The 18990-nt window shown below is 44.2% G+C and overlaps 1 protein-coding gene across 1 annotated transcript in view; it reads left to right on the forward strand.

Moving 5' to 3' along the window:
* Positions 1 to 1055: 1055 nt before the first annotated feature.
* Positions 1056 to 18990, forward strand: part of HS3ST3A1 (heparan sulfate-glucosamine 3-sulfotransferase 3A1) — a 90090-nt gene continuing 72155 nt past the window's right edge. Inside the window, exon 1 of the mRNA XM_054571217.1 lies at positions 1056 to 1648. Within this exon, the coding sequence (XP_054427192.1) occupies positions 1056 to 1648 (593 nt within the window). The remainder of the gene's footprint in view (positions 1649 to 18990) is intronic.

Consider the following 18990-nt stretch of genomic DNA (forward strand, 5'->3'; position numbering starts at 1 on the left):
GCCCCCGGGGATCCGGCCGGCTCTAGCTGTCAGTCAGACAACCCGGGGCCGCCGCAGCCCCCAGCTCCGCTGGAAAGGGGCGAGGCTGCCGGCCGGGGTAGGGGTGGGGGTGGGGGGGGAGGCGGAGTGGGGAAGGGGCGTCACCTCAGTCGCCCCCGCCCTCTCCGATGTCATTGGGCCGCCGCTGCAGGGTCCGCGCCACCTTTTCTCCATCCCACCCCACTCGTCCGGGGGCTGGTCTGGCCCGGGCCGTTGACGTCACCGCCAAGTTTGCTGCTCGGGGCGCCCCACGTGTGGCGGCGGCGACGGCCCAGGAGGCGGCGAGGGAGTGGCCGCGGCCGCTGACAGGTCCCGAGCAGCCCGACTCCACCGCGCCGCTCCCAGGTAGGGCGCGAGAGCAGTTCGGAGCGGCCGGGCGCGCACCGAGAGGGGCGGGCTGGGGGAGCGGGCCTTCTGGCTCCCACTCCCGCAGCGGGACTCCGGGGGACCTCGCATCAGTGCCGAGAGGGAGAGCCCAGGCGGACCAGGGGACAAGGAAGCCGGGGTAGAGAGGCACAGTCGCTCGCCGCTGTCTGGAGCGCACCGAGCTCAGCAGCGCCGGAGCAACGCGTCCCCTAACCGGGACGGAGCGAGGGATGCACGGTCGCTGAGCGGAGATCGGTGCCGAGTGGCCGCTCGGGGCCGGGACTGAGACGCACGCCTTTGCCACCCCCGCCAAGACCCCCATTTCTGCGACTCTGAGAGAACTGGGGCGCCGAAACCTGCCACAAGACTCAGGGCTTGGCGAATCTAAGACGATGGTTTCTTAAGCACAGCACCACATCCCCCTTCCCGCCCCCTAGACCGGAGGCAGGGATCCCGCGCCCGGTTCCCGGGGCTGCGTCTCCTCGAGGAGCCCCAGCTGCCGCCTCCCGGGACAGCTCGCACGGCTGCAGGGACGCACGGGCGATGTGGCCTCCATCCAGTGCGCAGGCCCTCCTGGAGGATGCCATGGCACCTGAAAGAGTCCCGGCCTAGCATGGCCCTCACGCTTCCCGACGTCGCCTCCGGCTAGGATGGCCCCTCCGGGCCCGGCCGGTGCCCACCTCGCCACGGCCGAGCCGCTGTCCCGCAGCATCTTTCGGAAGTTCTTGTTGATGCTTTGCTCCCTGCTCACGTCCCTTTACGTCTTCTACTGCCTGGCCGAACGCTGCCAGACCCTGTCCGGCCCCGTCGTGGGGCTGTCGGGGGAGGAGGCGGGGGCCCCAGGTCGAGGCGTCCTGGCCGGAGGCCCGAGGGAGCTCGCGGTGTGGCCCGCGGCGGCGCAGAGAAAGCGCTTCTTGCAACTGCTGCAGTGGCGGAGGCACCGGCGGCCCGCGGGGCGCGACGGCGGCGAGGAGGCGGCCTGGGAAGAGGACACCCCCAGCCTGACCGGGGGTCCCGGTGGCTCCGGGGCCGGGAGCAGCGTGGCCGAGGCCCCTCCGGGGACCCTGGCGCTGCTGCTGGATGAAGGCAGCAAGCAGCTGCCGCAGGCCATCATCATCGGCGTGAAGAAGGGCGGCACGCGGGCGCTGCTCGAGTTCCTGCGCGTGCACCCCGACGTGCGCGCCGTGGGCGCGGAGCCCCACTTCTTCGACCGCAGCTACCACAAGGGCCTCGACTGGTACCGGTGAGCGGGCGCGGGGCACTGGAGGGGCGGGCAGAGCGCGGGGCTGTTTGCGGTTGGGGGGAGAAAGGCTTGAGAGAGCCCATGTTGACCGCCAGTTCACCTCCTCCCCGTTTCATGCAGAAGGCGAAAGGGCAGCAGAGGTTGTCCTTAGCTTGAGGGGTCTCGTTTTCCTCCCTGCCTTTTTCTTTTGAGGACAGTGGATGCCGTCCACTTCCCAGGTGGGCGGGTGGGCAGTTTGGGCCTTCATGCTTTTTTCTTTAGTCCTCAGGATTCCCTTTCCTCCAAATATCAATCTGATCTGTTTCTTCTGCTCTGTGAGGGGCTCCTTGTTGTTAGCTAAAGGGAAAAACAAAAACAAAAACAAAAAAAAACTCTCCTAAATCAGAACCTGTTCATCAATTATTACTGGATTTATCCTCTTTCCCGGTCAGGCTGGGGGTCTCCTCTTCCCAGGCCGCCTTCTTTACCTTCTGGGCAATTCCCTGTGGTTAGTGCAGCCTTTGCCATCAGGTATTTATTTACCTTGACCCTTTGCCAGATAATTATCCTAGGTGGTAAGTAATATAGAAACTTAGTAAAAGTGTCAGGCACCAGAGTCTAGGTAGTTGGGAAATATATGTTGGAGCAAGTGCCAGCAACCGGTCACTGTGTTTTAAAGAAGGCTTCCTTGCTTGGCAAAGACTTTTGTTAGGGGCGAGGAATGAGTTTTATAAAGTGCTATCTATAATTATAGGGAAGAGTACCTTTTGTCTCTGGACTGGCAGAAACTTTCCAAAGCTCTTCAAACAATTTCTTTAAAAGCGAGGTAGCCAACTGAAAAAAAAAAAAAAAAAAAAGAAAAAAAGAAAGAAAGAAAGGGAGAAATATAGGGACCCTGGTTACAGTTTAGGAAACAAGTCTGATTTAGAGTTTAATCATAAATTGGCCAGTCTTCTCAAATTCAGCCCACTTTTAATAATAGAATCAGCTAAACTTTAATAAATCCCAGTATCACCTGGATTTTGTTCACCATAAAATACTGGCTATTTTTTTTTTTCCTCTGAGAAGAAGGAAAAATCACGTGGCCAGAATTTTCCATTTTATAGTTTTATCTTGTTCTTTAAATGTGCAGTGTCCTTGTCATTTTAACTGAAACAATATTACAAAAGTTACAATACAATTTAAATATATTTCAAAAGCCCACTAAATCAACCATGCAGCCCCCAAACAGAAATGGATATGATTTGACAAGTTTATTTACATGAGGGGTCAAACGCACCCTCAGATAGATTTCAGGAGCTGAATTTACAGTAACCCAACTCATGAGAAAACATTTGGTCCTAAAAGTCAAATTCAAACATTAAACCACTTTAAAACAGTAACTTTCCATTTGTTGGAAAGAAAAACAAACAACCTTTCCTTAATATAGAATATATATCATTTAAAATCATCAGCCTCTTAAAAAATCCCCTTGTGTTTCTGTCATTTATGTTGTATCCTCTGGGAAGTTCTTATAAAAATGACCTGTTGAATCTGAAAACAACAGGTCCTTCTTTTTCGCACAAAGGCAGCTCTGTTTTTTCCATCAAGGACACAAGAAAGAAGTGATTAAAGACCCCTAAAACTCTTATCTATAGCAGTTTGCATTGAATTCGGCCTCGTACAGTGCATAAGTGAACACATTTCAAGCCGACTGCCTGGAATATCTAAGACAATGTTTGGCTCTGAGGTGCTATTATTTGTGGTGAAATATTTAGTACTAAAACCCTTTATTTAAATTTTACCATTTAGACTTTATTTCCACAAAGTAGGATTGTTTCTTCTTATTCCAGAAATGAGTGTGTGAGGGCACCGTATATCTGGAGACCTGGATCTTATTTTCTGTGGACCTTTCTGGGTTTGTATAAGAGAAGGAAGGCTTCAAGGTAACTAGAAACACAAGTACAGAAAAACAAACAAAAAAAAAAAAAGGGAGAGAGAAGGAGAAGAAAAAAGTCACAAACATTTAGAGCATTCTCTCATTTGGAAACTGGATGCGTGCTGTAAAGTAAATCTTTCCTTGGATTGTTTACTCCAGCAGAGGAGTTCTATAAAGCAATTTATGGTGGTTACAAAAATAACTGCACAGTAGACTTCATGGTTTGGTGAATTTAATTTTCTAAGTGTTGGAGCAATGTCTTTGTTTTACCATTTGCAGTGGTTTTTTATTGGATGCATAAATTTAAGTTTAACTCAATTACATAGAAAACTCTTATTAAAAAAAAAAAATCCAAGCTATGGAACCTGGATTATGTGATTATTTAATGAAATTTTGCCTCAGTTCTCTTTCGTTTGGCCCTGAAGTTGGGGTTTGATGTTTGTGAGAAAGATTGAAGACCTTAGCCTTGAAAAAAAACTCCCACACAGAACGCCACTTCACTATTAAGTGCGTTTTAGCTGCTTTTATTTAACTTCTGTTTTAGAATGAGGGAGTCAGCTAGACTTTCTTGAGTTAGCCCAAAATTTGTAATATGGGGTTTATATTGCACATTTGTGGCCACACATGCGCATTCACAGACACACACAGAAAGAAAACCCCAGTATTTGCACCCTGGTGTGAATTATGTAAGAGAAAAATGTGTATAATATCCTTCATATGAATAATTTTTTCAACTTATTGAATTTGAGAGAGAGAGAGAGAGAGATATGAAGGGAGACAGAAGGAGAGAAACATTGATTTGTTGTTCCCCTTATTGATGCATTCATTGTGTCCTGACGAGGGATCGAACTCTCAACCTTGACGTGTCGGGATGACGCTCTAACTTAGCTGCCCAGGGCTAATATGTTTTAGATGCTCATTGACATGGGAAAATCATAAGTAAATATCTAGCCTTGGTTCTCTTTTGCCCAGTGAAATCTCATAGTCTGCGGCAATAGTTTGTTGTGGCAGTGCCCCCTACTGTCCTGACACAGGGACAAGTCTGCTGCTGTTAGGAAGTTTCAGGGAATCCCTTGGAGAACGAGTTTGAGATTTAGACATGTGTTGCCAGGATGTTTCAATAAACTTATCATGCTGGGAAAAACATAAAGTACTTCATAAACTGCATCCCAAGAATCGTGTAATCAACTGTTTCTTTGTTTGGACAAATTTGTAGTAAAGGCAAAGAAAATTAATTTATTTAAAAACTTCACAAAGGAAAATTTCTAATTAATTTAAAATATCCTAACATTAAAATAAATGAAACAAAGGCAAATTTTAATATGCCAGGAAATTGGTTAATGATAATTTAGGACGCGCCAGTGTAGTTTTCTGGATGTGAAACTCTCCCCTGATGGGGTTTAAAAAACATTCCGCATTACTTAATTTAGCAGACATGATATCAGCCCAACAAATGTCTGCGGCTTGCGTGTCATGGGAAAGCAGTCGTTTGCAGTGAACAGTCTCCACTTCCATTGTGTGCGTGGTGGGTTCATCAGCAAAACAGTTCCATTAGCTTCTAAACATTCAGGTCTTTTCTGGGAAATCAAGGCCAAATGCCTCTACTGTGTAGTTTAAGAGCAGGTGAGCTTAGAATTTAATAAGGCCTCCCTCTCTCCCTGTATATATCTGCACCAGAGAGAAGGTGAGCTTTTTTGTTCTTGTAAGACAAAACATACCTGTTTATGAAGTATTGAAAGATATGTGTGCATTTATATATGTGTATATACATATGGGCATGTGTATGTATACATATATACATATATACACATTTATGTATGTGTATACATATAAATGTTTGGTTTCTGTAACACTTTAACCCTGTATTTTGGGACAAGATAGTGAGTATTTATTACCTGATCTTTTATACTAGCACATTTATTCCTCACGTTTTGAGTTGTTTTCTTCAGCAAGACTGAACAATTTCAGCCAAGATCAGTATCACTTTAATTGTTTTACTCCATAGCATTCAGGAAGATCAAAGATTACTTACCTTGGTATTTAGGAGTTAGTTCTCCCCAGACTTCATCACAATTTGAAGTTTTCTGGCCTCTAGTGATCATTGCCTTGTTTTTCAAGTCCACCAGAGAGGCGGGCTGAACAGAGGAACTTTTGGTTCCTATCAGGAGGACCCGGCATTTCGTAGCAGCTGGGAGCAGCTGCAAAGCGCCCCCATGTGCAGTTTCCCACCCTCCTGAGCCACGAGGCCCTTCTGCGTGAAGGGTTGGAAATGAAATTTGAGCCAAGGGAGCTGCAGAGTCTGGCTACCCATGCTAGGTTATATGGACTGAAGTCCAAAGAGGTCTCTCTGTCCTTGGGGCCTAGTTAAGTTCATGGGGATGGGAAGAAGCGGAGGAGAAAAGCAAGAAGAAGGTGCTTTGGACACCGAGTTGGAGCACATGTCTGCAGGGGGAGAGGGTATAATTTCTCTCATACACAGAGTTCCTGGGAGCTCTCGGTGATGGGCCACTCCGTCCCCTGAGGGGCTGCAGACAGGCCGTGCGGAAGCTGTGGCACTGTCATTTTGTTTGCTGAATGTCTGAGCTCTGGGATCATCCTCACAGGAGACTGCCCCGCAAACAAGTCAAATTGCCTAACTCCTGTGCGTCGGTGGGTTGCATACCTGCACACCCTTGCGTGTAAGACCAGGCACCTAGTAGGAGGTGAAAATGATGGAATTGATAACAGGAAAGTTATTAAGTGGTTAGGGGACTTCTGAACAACATCTGACACCAAGAGTATAGAGCAGGCTTCGGGACTACTGAGTGCAGGCATTGAAAACAGTAACAACACCCTGGCTGGTAGCTCAGCTGGTTAGAGCATCATCCTGAGACTCCAGGGCCGCGGGTTCCATCTCCGTCCCCACAGGGTGCACACCAGAAGCCACCGATAAGTGCATGAATGGGTGGAACAGCAAAATCAATGTTTTTCTCTCTTTCTCTCTCTCTCTCTAAAAGGTCAATTAGTAACAAAACAACAACAAAAACCACATATAGCCTGGCCTTGGAATACTTCATGTGAATGCATGTTCCTTCATACCAATGAGATGTGTCATGTGCTGATATACTTTATGTCAAATGCGTAGCCATCTATGAGTGAAAATCCTCAACAATATCGTAATCTCCTGCCTTCCCCTTAAAAAAAGAAAACACTCTAGCCAAAATATTTGTCTCATATAAATAAGTCTGCTAGTTGGTTAAGAAAGAATATGTGCCAAATCCGAATTTTGTGTCATGAGCATGAGGTCAGCCTGTGCGGTTAATGACAACAGGGGCCAACCTTACAGAGACCAGATGCGCACAACATGAGGGGACGAGAGTCACAGAGCCAACAAAGTATGTGATGTAAACAACAAAGGCCTGACATCTCTAAGGGACGCATTTGAACAATTACAAATTGCAATTACCGTCAGTCAAATTGCTGGCCTGAGTTGGGAATTTTATATACTCAGCACCTTTCCTCAGGGAGACATCTTCCTCCACCAATAGTCACTTGGCTGCTAAAAACTGTCATTTCTCAGTTTGTTTCCCAATGATGTTACATGGACTCCGAGCTTTCAGAAATTAAGTGATGAGATACAGTTGTGAAATCGAGGTTTCTTATTAAATATGTCTTTAATAGATAATGAGAGGAAATTAACACCTAAGTAGAGTTTTTAACTCCCTGGGCTTTGTATTTATAAGAATGCCTTTAAAATGCTCGCCAGCACTTTAAATTTGATACAGTTTAAAAATCTCTGCAGGGAATACTGATATAGTTAATAAATAAACTTATGTGAAATCAGAACTTAGAAATCGAGGGAGTGCGAAGTTTGGTGAATGGAAGCGTCTTCCCCGTTTTTTGCCTCCCATGACGGCACCTCTGGCTTCTTGCATCACTCACGCGCCGTCATGACCGTCGTGCCTCCAACATTTACATTTATGCTATGAACATTTGAGGAACGTATTTCAGAAATTCAACTTTGGCTTATTTCAGAAGTTGTCAGATGACAGTAAATGTAAAAAGAAAAGGGGAAGTGTTTATTAAGAATGAAGTTTAGTACTTGACATTAGGCTTGTGATGTTCCTGAAAAGATTTTCAAAAACCTACTCACTGGCTCTTGCTAGCAGCCAACTTTGAGTATGACCTGTAGCGCCACCTTGTGGAAGGGAGAGTCAGCAAGGAACGGGAATGGCTAAATCAACTTTGAAAACCTCATCATTATCAGAATACATGTTTAGTCTCCAAAAAAAAAGGGGGGGGGAGGGGTTGTGTTAGGTAGCACTTACAGCAAGTAAGATCTGCTCAGTGTGGCTGAGCTGCACTTTGACTCTCTGCCTGAGCTCACTTTCTTGAGGTAGGGAGTTTATTCTTTGGAGAGGAATAAAAGAAACTTGCCTTCACAATAAATCTGAAAAGCAAGATATAAATGATTAGGAGATTTATATTAGAAATGCACATGACTGAAAGGAATGCCATATGCCCCAGATTAGTTTTTGTTAGTGTGTTTTGCCTCTGTTTCTGAAGCCAGCTTCAAATGAAAATACTTCCAGATGATTTTATTTCAACAAGCAGCCTTACTCCTTCCCCGTCTTGTACAGGCTCTGGAGGAGGGTCCCATGATTCTTAACAGGCAGCACACAGAAGTCTGTTTAACCCTTAACTACCTGAGCTACACTGTTGAAAACCCTGTTCACGCGGGGCAGTTTTTTAGGAAGGCGCTTTCCAAGTTCGCAAAGGAGGCCCCTTCCTGGATCTGCGGTCCATAGCCCGGGAAGGGAGATGCGGTGGTTGGGGCAAAAGTAACATGGGAGGAGGGGGAACAGGAGGGATGTTCCAGTGGAGAAAGCTGGCAGGCACGGCCCTGACCGCGGGGTGAGGTTAACACCGCCTTGTTACCCTGTCGAGGTGCCCTCCCCCCACCCAGGCGCAATGCAGTGAAGAGGGCACCTCCCCTGTGGGGGATTCTACCCCAAGTCCATAACCCCGCTCTAACCGAGAGAAAAGAGCCCAACCCAAATGGAGGGGCATCTACAAAACTCCGGACCGGTATTTTTGAAGAACGTCAAGATCATGAAAAACAAAGTACGACTGATAAACTGTCACAGATGGCAGGAGACAAACGAGACTAATCACTGGAGAGTAAGTAAAGTGTACCCTCGCCTGGATCCTGGAACAGAAAAAGGCCGTTCATGGAAAAACTGGAGAAATGCGAATAATGTGTGCAGCCTAGTTAATAGTATCCTACCGAGGTTAATTTCTTGGCCTTGCTCGTTGCACTAGGGTTATGTAAGACAATAACCTTATGAGAGTTAGGGCACAGTGGTATATGAGAATTCTCTCTGCTCTTTTCTTACAAGTTGAATACCTAAATTTATTATAAAACAAAAGGAAATACAGCTACGTCCACAAAGATGGCAGGAGATGCCCGCCTTCACCAAGGGATACGGGCTCAGACTGAAATGCTCTGCCGCACCAGCTCCCTTTTACTCTGCCATCCTTTTCCCTCTCCTCCGAAGGCCCCAGCACGGGCCTGCCAGCTTCGCCTCCGCTGCCAGCACCTGTTGCCTCCAGACATGCTGAGCTTTCCCTCGGCCGATTTCATAATAAAATTGGCTCACGGCTCCCCTCCTACTCTCTTGTCCCTGACACAGGCACAGAGATCGTTTTGTTTTTCTTCCTTCCTCTGGCAAATGTAAAGTAAAGAAGGTGTAAAAAATTGCCCAACCCTGCCTGAATCCCACTTGTGCTGGACAGCAAAAACCGATATAAGTGACAGGTTTCTGGGAACACAAAGAGCTGAAGTAGGGGTCAGAGGAGAACCAGGCGTGGGCATCTGGCTCTTTTGCTGCAAACATAGGAGGAGCTGTTGTCCAGGGCCAAGGAGCTGGTTGGTTATGGGGTGAAGAGATGGGTTCTTGGCTGTGGACGTTCCTTGTGGCTAAGACAACGCAATCCCGATTTCCTGGGCTGGCTTACATGTTGTCTCTGCTTAGCCTTGTGCTTTCACCTTTGGCTGAGCCACGGTGGCTTATGAGAACAGTCACAGGAGCAAAACCGATCTGGAGCAAGCACGGGGTTAAAGCACAAGGGAGGAAGACAGAAACCCTAACCCCAGGGTCTGGAGGACAGGGACCTGGACATCCTGGGTGGTTCTTCCTGCTGGAACTGCTAAGCCTGGGATGCCAGTGTTATCAGGCTCAAAGTTCCTGTCTAGGTGGCATGCTGGCGGTTTCTGCTTCTGTTTTTAAACACACAGTTGTGCAGCTGAGAGTCTGATTTAATGGAGTAATGAAAATCTGACTTGAAGCATTTCCTTTGATATTTTTAACAACTGTAAAAATAGTTTTATCCACATTACATTTTTACTTAAGCAAAACAGAACAGCACACAAACTACATCTTAAGACTCAAAGAATTTAACAGTATTTCCTATTAATCGTTGAGTCACTCATCTTTACTGCATCTGTTTTATGAACCGATTTCATGCAAAGGACAGGCTACTTATGCTAATGTAGATAAAGTTAATTTCTGTGGTTTAATACCATTCCCAACTTGTTGTTTAGTATTTTTCTATCTTAGTTGGTATACACCAACTAAGTGTATCTCGAACCATTTTTTTTAAATAGCAAAATATTTGAGACCTGCAACATATATTTGATAGAAATCTATCATTTTTGTCTCTATTTTATTCATTCTTACTGTTTTTTTTTCTTATTTTTCTGGTTTCTTAAAGGGTAAAGCTAGATGGTTTGAGATCCTTTTTTTCTCCTAACATAGGCATTTATTGCTATAAACTTCCCTCTGCCAGCTGCTTTTGTGGCATACCACAAGTTTTGGTATGTCGTATTTCCCTATTCAGTTGTCTCCAGATATTTTTTGATTTCCCTTTTGATTTCTTCTTTTGACTTGTTCAGGAAAATTCTCACAATCTCTATATGTTATCCTCACAATCTCTATATGTGAGAATTTTCCAGTTTTCTTCTTATTACTGATTTCTAGTTTCAAGTATCAAGAAGACACTTGATATGATTTCAGTCTCCTTAAATATGTTGACACTGGTTTCATGGCCCAGCATATGACCTGCCCTGGAGAATGTTCTGTGTGTTCTTGAGAGGAATGTGCATTCTATTGCAGTTGGCTGTAATGTTCTGTGTGCGTCTGTTAGATCCATCAGGTCTAAGGTATAGTTTAAGCCTGTGTTTCCTTATTGATTTTCTCTCTGGATGATCCGTTATTGTAGATGTGTAATAATAGCTACATTTGTTGATCCCTCCCTGTGTGTTGGATGATGTTGCATGGTTTCCTGTACAGAGTATGGATATTTTATTAATATGATTGATATTATTAGGTAAGCTCAAAAAGAGGAGGTAACTTGCCTAAGGTCACACAGCCAAATAAATAGAAGTGGTGCTGGACCCAGGTCCACCCACCTGCAGCATGCAAATACTTCACCACTGTGATATCTATTATGCCTCACCAAAACTGCCCATGTGGGTTCCTGCTGAAACAACAAGCCATCCGTGGCTCAGCGATGGTAGAAACTGAAGGGCCGTCCCATGTGATAGAGTGACTTGAGTATGTTGATTCTGGGTCTTGAACCTTCAGTTAAAAACAAGGCAACATATCAACATATGGCTGAAAAGTAAAATTTTTTAAGTAGTTAATAAATATGTTTTGTGAGCTGATTGGCCTATATAGAATAATTAAAGCCACTTGTTTTTTGTGTAATTTTTTAAAGTAAACTAATCACAGAACTCATCCTGCCGAGCATATCAGAAATCTTGGTCCCTTCAATGATTTTTTTTCCTCATCCATTAAAATATAACAATAATCATGGAAAAAATTCAGCTAGCAATTGGTCCAAATGAGCAAGCTGCTTCCTCCTAAATAGCTGCATAGGAAAGCCAAAATGTTATCAGAACTATAATCAGACAGTTGCTTGCTGCTCTTGGAATTGGGGTAGGATGAGTTGGTGGCTGTACCCCTTTGCTGCTTTCATCAACAACCTGTGCTCACTGTTCACTGTAGAAATCCCCCACAATCCCCCTGAATGTGGCTAAGTCATTGCCAGAGTCCATCTTTCTCACTCTTTTATGTTTGCATTTTTTGATTGACACTTTTTTTTATTCTTTAGATATATTAATACTCCCATTGAGGGCATGGCCCATTGTCACCTTCAAACCCTATTCTGTCTGTCTTCATTATTATTGTTATTAATGGCTTTCATCTAATTGATTTCTTGCCTGCTGGTCGTTATTAGTGCCAGGCCCTTTACTATAGCGGTCAGGTCCTTGACACATCAGACACAGCTCTTGATTTGGACTTCCTTTGGTTCTAGTCAGATGCAATCATAAGTTCTAATGGATGTTGGAATTAAAATGTACGTAAGAGCTTATCTTCTGCATGTGAACAAGGTTATCTTCTGCATATGCCTAGGTTAAGCCTAGAAATACACTTGACTTTTAACTGTGAGGCTACAGTGTAGCTGACAATACAGTATCTGGAGAATACAATTGGGAAACCAATTGCATGCTCTGAGTTACATGAATTTAATTTTGGAGGATTTGCACCAATGAATAAAAAATATTCCAGAGAATGGAACAAGTGATTAGCATTATTTTTTCTCCTCCCAGAACTGGTGAATTAAAGCATTGAACTGAATTAAGTTGGTGCTCAATTCATCTTTACATTTCTGGTTTTTTCCTAAATGTTTTCCCCAGTACGTTGATGCCTGCACATTTTAGAACCCCACTAGCATGATTGGCCTGTGGATCCTTGCGAGTAATTTGTGTTTTATGGTTGTTGCCTGCTTGTAAAGATTAGTGGGAGAAATCCGAGTACAGACAGGAAAAAGTTTGCTTTTTCTCTCTTGAGTGTTCAGGGTAGGAAGTAATCAATCAAATTATGGGAATAAAATTCCTTTTTCCTTTTTCAGAGTTCTTACTTGGATTAGCCCTCTCTTTTCAATAGAAAATATCAAAGTTGCCAGGCTGGTTTGAATGACAAAGTCAAAAATGATGTGTTTGCTATGGTCATAAATCTTTGCAGATTCTCATTAAGTTCAGGTATTTTAAAAAGGAGCTGGATTTAGCTGCAACTAAAGTTCCATTTCCAGAGCAAACTGTTCGCCTTACCACCTTTCTTACCCGAAGCCATATTTGCTCACACTCAGTGTTCAGAAAACTTCTGGCTGAGGGAAAATGCTGCAGCAATGAACTGATTTCATTTCACAAACAAAGCTTTTAAGTAAACAAAGACAGGCATCTTTTTTTTTTTAAATTTCCTGGTGGACTCTAATTATTTTTGTAGTTTCTTTCATCAGATGTTGTGGGTGGGTGGGTGGGTGGGTGTGTGTGTGTGTGTGTGTGTGTGTGTGTTTGTGTAAAGAAATAAAGGCCACTTGTTTTTCTTTCTAATGAGAACTTACTCTTTCTTCTTGGTGTAGGAGGACTTGGGATTACAACAGTATCTGTTAAAACGGCTTTCCCCAAAGCCAGAGGGTCTGCTAGAATGCCCTGCTAGGGTTTAATGATGGAAAGAAAACAAATTGGATCTGTTTTATATTTATATGGGAGGGAAGTCATGGGGAGTTAATGCACGTGATAAAAATTCTTGGGATTTTCAGGTGCATTTTTCCTGTGGCAAAGGATGGCAAGTTGGAAGTAAACATTGGATTGAGTACTTCTCAGCTGCAGCTGGTGGTTACCAAGTAAGGAAGCAGACTCATTATTGCCGTCCCTCTGATTTCTTTGAAATAACCCTGGCACAGTAATTAAAAATGTATTAAGAAATATCTAAAACAAAACAAAACAAAACACAACTCGGCATGGGTGAAGCAAATCATCCTTACCTAGGGGTGAGTAGCTGCTAGTTTATAACCTGCGGCTTGTGGCGAAGACCAGCGCTAGACAACAAAACGCTTGGGGACCAAGAGTTTTTCATTCTGTGAGTCACAACACATTGCTGTATAATGAAATCAGTTTTTTAAATAATGGAAGAGCCTGTAGTTGTATAAAACAGGAGAGTGAATCCTCTAGCAGAACAAATATTATCTTGACAAACATGGTTCTGCTATGTGTGTGTGTGCAGAAAGGGTTGGGTATAAAATGTATTCGTTAGAGTGGCTCCCAATAGTAGAAATGTTTGAAAAACACCAGCTAGCATGCACAGAGGGCCTGTTTGAAAAGACTAAAATGAACACGCCTCAGGGTCCCTCGAGAAGCTCAGTGTGAACATTCTGTGCTGCGGATTCTAAAGCTCAGTCTCTTTCAACCGTGTACCCCCAGGGCCTGGAGCTGTACCTGTCACATAATAGATTCACTATTTGTTTAATGAAAAAAATTTAAAATGACCTTTAGGGCAGAGGTCAGCATTTTTTTTTTCTGGAAAGGGCCAGATAGTAAATATTTTAGACTTCGTGGGCCATATGGTCCCCATCACAATTATTCAGCTCTGCTTTTATAGCAGGAAAACAGCCTTAGACAACACGTAAGTGGATGGGCATTGCTGTGATCCTGTAAAACTGTTTCCCAACACTGGCCTGCGGCTCACCGCGTGCAGACTTCTAGAGTTGGCTACAGGCCGTTTTCCCTTCTCATCTTGTTACTCTCGGGTGAGTATCCACCACCAGCATTCGTGGCAGGCGTTGTGAATGCATGAGGCAGGCGATCAGCCTCCCACTTGGAGATACGACTTGGAAATGACAGAACTCGTTGCAGGTGTGTGAGACGGGACAGTTCATCTCGGGGCTGTGTGGGAGCGACCTGTGGGAACTTTCTGACACCTGCAGAGTTGTTTGCGACAGTGGCATTTCCTGTAAAGGTGATTATGTGCTCCACGACAAGCATTTTACTTTGGAAAAGACACTACGTAAACACAAATCAAAGCAGTCTTTGGTCTTTTTTTTTTAAAAAGCTTTATAATTCATTGATATTTTGATACTCAACTTTGTACTTGGGTACATGTTTACTTTATAGATTTCCCCCTTCTTTTCCATGTTTCCTTTTGTCTTTTGGATGCTGGGGCATTCTGTGAAGCATTTGGTGGGAGTAATAAAGGACACAATGAGGTAATTCCTCATTATCTGATCCCCGTCCTGAGAAGCAGTCCCGCCATGTGGCTTAGTTCAATAGTCTGCCTTAGTAAGTGAGGACTGAAGCATCAAGTTGGGATCAAAGCACAAGGAAAGATCATTGAGGGGTTTTTTTTTTAAAGATTTTATTTATTTATTTTTAGAGAGAGGGAAAGGAAGGAAGAAGGAGAGGGAGAGAAACATCGATTGGTGGCCTCGTCTACGACCCCCGATAAGGGACCAAACCCGCAAGCCAGGCACATGCCCCAAATGAGAATTGAACTGTCAGCTCCTTGTTTCAATGGGACGACACCCAACCGACTGAGCTGCACTGGACGGCTCATTGAGGCTTATTAAATAGCATGTTTAGGAAGTGTGGACTTTATTCTAGAACAGCATTGTCCAATAGAAATGCAATGGGAGCCACACATCATTGAAAATTTTCTAGTACTTGCCTTTAAACAAGTGAGAATGAAGTGATGAAATGCGTTTTAATAATTTTTATGTGAGCCAGTATGAGTGAAATACTATAATTTCAACGTGTAATAAAAAATAAAACATTATCGATGAGGCATTTTGCATTTTCATACAAAGCGTTACAAATCTAGGAGGCATTTTGTACGTGTAGCATGTCTCAGTTCTGACCAGCTCTGTTTCAAGCGTCTCAGAGCCCCCCGAGGCCTGTGGCACCCACACTGGGCAGCGCAGCTCTGTCAAGAGGCAGGGACTAGGGAGGGCGCACGGAGACTTTCAGTTAAGGACTGACTCCCGATCTTCTCTGGTTCCTCTGTGGAAACCCAATGCTAGGTGACACTGGAAGGGTAGAGGTGACACTGAGCAGGGTGGGTGGCTGTTGAGGAACCTGAAGGAGAGATGATGGAGACTTGAACTAGAGCAGTGCGTAGGCATGGGGTGTGGGGGAGGAGAGGTTTGCCAGGCATTTTGGTAACAGGAGTTCTAAAATTTGAGGTGGAATGCCAGCGATGAGGAAAGCGGGAGACATTGGAAAGTGTTTCCAGCTCAGGTGTACTTACTAGTATCTGTGGCTGTGACAGGGCACAGAGAAGGAAGTAACAGGTGTCAGAGAGAAGAACAAACAGCTTTACTTTAGAGACGGGAAGTGGGAAGTGCATCAGGATCAGCTGAAACTCACCAACAAGGTCGGGGTGGGAACCTTGATAAGGCACGATTGTTGAGGTTGTGCCAGCCGCGACCTTAGCCAGGATGTGCAGGTGTGTGGCAGAACACAAGGAGAGGGCAGAAGGCGAGCAGGACCAGGGAAACATGGTTATATTCTTGCCTGAAACGGAGACGGTTTCTATAGGTTATGCCATAAAGGCAGAAGTGTTTAGAGGGAATTGTACTGATGTCTGTAATTTACTTTGAAATGCATTAAAAATGATAAAATGAATTGATGGATGGATGGATAAATGATAAAAATATAGAAAATATAAACATATATTTAGAATTTAGCCAGTGGGTGTATGGTGCTTGTTGCACAAGTCTCTCCAATTCTTTTCCACATTTCAAATTTTCGTAACAAAATGTCGGCGGTGGTAGGGAGGAGATGGCTTCAGGGCCAGCGGCATCAATTGCTACAGAGGGGTGAACAGAGGTGTCTTCATTAGGAAGCTATTGGTGACCCTGGGCCCAGGTGGGCTATTCTGGTGTGACAGAGGCCAGCCAGCGATGGCTGATGAGCAAATGGAAACACTTCACAAGAGATAGGGAATATAGTGAATGTTGGATCTCTGCTGCCTCCCTCTTCTCTGCTAGACTTGAGTTGACCAGTGAGTTCCTCATACCTGTCTTGTGACCATCGTGGCTAGTCATCCATGTGAGTAGAACTTCCCTCTATAGAAGGAGGTTTTAAATGCCTTTAGTGTGCTTTTGTCCTAGCTGCTGCATTTGTATGTCCTGTTTTCTGCACAGATAAGGCTGCATATGCATGGTGACTTTTTTTTTTTTTTTTGAGAGGGGAAGGAAGGGAGAAAGAGTTGGAGAGAAACAGCAACATGTGGTTGCATCTCACGCGCCCCATCCTGGGGACCTGGCCTGCCACCCAGGCATGTGCCCTACACTAGGAATCGAACCAGTGACCCTTTGGTTCGCAGGCCAGTGCTCAATCCACTGAGCCACACCAGCCACGGCTGCATGGTGACAAACAGCTTTTTAACCAGAAGCTTCTGGCCAGCCTTTTTTTTTTTTTTTTTAATTGCAGAGTATGCTCTTTGGATGGATGCTAAGTTTTCAGCATTAATTACTGGACACGATAATTAATGCTGTTGAAAATTTGGGGAAAAGTGTAGGGGCTTTTTTGCAAGGTGCACCTCACCAGGCAAAACCCCATTGTAAGTGTGGAAAGAAACATAAACGTGCTTCAAGAATCTCGGTCTTTCGGAATCTCACTTGAAAGGCCCATGAGAGAATGAAGAAATTTAAATGCTTTGTGTTTTCTCTCACGAACATTAAAATTAAAAAAGAAGTTTCAACCATTGAGTATTTTTTCATCAGTGATATAGTCTTATTTTTCCTCTATGAATGTCAAATATCAAAGATTCTTTCTTACGTTCCTGATATCTTCCTTTCCCCTCTCTGGAAATTTTGGTGATGACGAGAAAACACTAGAAAGAAAGAGAGAAAGACCTGAGAATATCAAACCGATTTATTTCTTTACTGTCTGACTCACAAATGTATTGCTCATGGGAAAAAAATTTGTAGTGTTTCTCATTTAGTTGATGGTGACGATTTCTCTCCAATTCATAGAAGCTCATAGAGAAAGGACTTGGACATGTCAAGCTGAAAGTTGCTTAAATAAGGGGACTTGCTGTGTCTGATGTTCAGGAATTATTTCCATAACATCCTTCTAGATTTAGTATTGGAATATTGCACACAGTGAACCCACACCGCCATGGCTGTGCTCCCCAGTTCTGCTGAGCTCTGCGGCAGGGGGTGGGCCTTGTGGCAGGTTAGGGGGTTTGTCTGGGCAGGATGAGTAAGGCGAGCAGACAGACTGTGTGACATCTGGAGGCTTGAGGAAGGAAAAGGCTGGCGGGCTTCCGTTTGTACAAATAACTGCATATTCACTTGGCTCAGCTAATACCCTGATTCAAATAAAGCTGCTGCCATGTTACCCTTGGTAGATGGGTGACAGAACTTTGAAAAGTCTCATTGCATGACCAGAACTTGCCATCATCACAGCAGAAGAGAACGTAGAAAACTGGAGGAAAGAGAATGCGAATCAACACCGAACAAAGAAACGGGTCAGAGGGCACCAGTACGGGGCCGAGAGACCCACGTGCCGCAGAGGCGGAGGGGGCTTTGGAGGCAGTTTCAGATCTCATTCAAGGTCAACCTCGTATTTCCCGTGGGTACCTCTGGAGACTTTCATGAGTCCTGACGTCCCCAGAGGTGGAAATGTTCCTACCTGCTCCTCCACGTCTGTCTCTCTGGTCAGGTCCTTTCTATGGCTGTGGGTTTCCAGTAAATTGCCTCAGACCCTAAATTTACTGCCTTTTCGGTTTCTACCATGATTTTGTTCATTTGATCTTTTTTTGATAAGAAACGCTTCCCATGTTTGCAGAGACTGAATAGCTTTGCTGTCTTTACAGGAATTCAGGTCATCTGCCTCTACAAGATTAACAAATGACAGAATCTTATGAACTGTACAGACTAACACATCATCAAAGTGACTGCCGGGGGCTACTCTATACAACAATGCTAGTTGAAAAATAAGGCATTTTGAAAGATATGACAGTATTTCAAATATGGTTTCGTAAAATAGAGTATTGATTTCTCAGGAAGAGGAAGCACCAAAATAATTAAATGATCTAATGTATGAGCAGTGCTATGCTAATGTAAAAGGTGAGTGTTATGAAATGCTTAGAAACCCATTGGACGTTGTATGTCTCATTCCATGGACAACCCCTTGATTGTTTAGCAAACTGTTACCAATGAATAGATTATATTTCAGATGTCTTCCTGCAAGCATGTTTCCCCTTCATTTATAAAAAAGCGAATATACTAATAGGTGAACTATTCGTATATTGGCTTGAACATGTGACTTATGTATATCTATTATTATAATATTCCAGCACAGTTTTAAAAGTTTGGGTGAAATCATTGTCCTTCAAAATGGGAAGTTCTTAAAAATCAGATAATAATTAGATATGTAAGCAATTTTAGTATATTGATTTATGAATGCCTATGATCAGAATTTTGTAGAATATACTAGCTCAGTTTTGAAAGCTTGGGCAAAATCAGTTTCCTTGAAAACAGAAAGTTCTTTTTCTTCCTCCCCACGGCCTCTAAAAATCTGAACTATTGAACTCAGATTTGAGTAATGATGTACTAT

Source organism: Pteronotus mesoamericanus, unplaced genomic scaffold (assembly GCF_021234165.1).
Source record: "Pteronotus mesoamericanus isolate MK-2021 breed Mesoamerican mustached bat unplaced genomic scaffold, CSHL_Meso_final contig_22, whole genome shotgun sequence".
NCBI classification, from domain to species: Eukaryota; Metazoa; Chordata; class Mammalia; order Chiroptera; family Mormoopidae; genus Pteronotus; species Pteronotus mesoamericanus.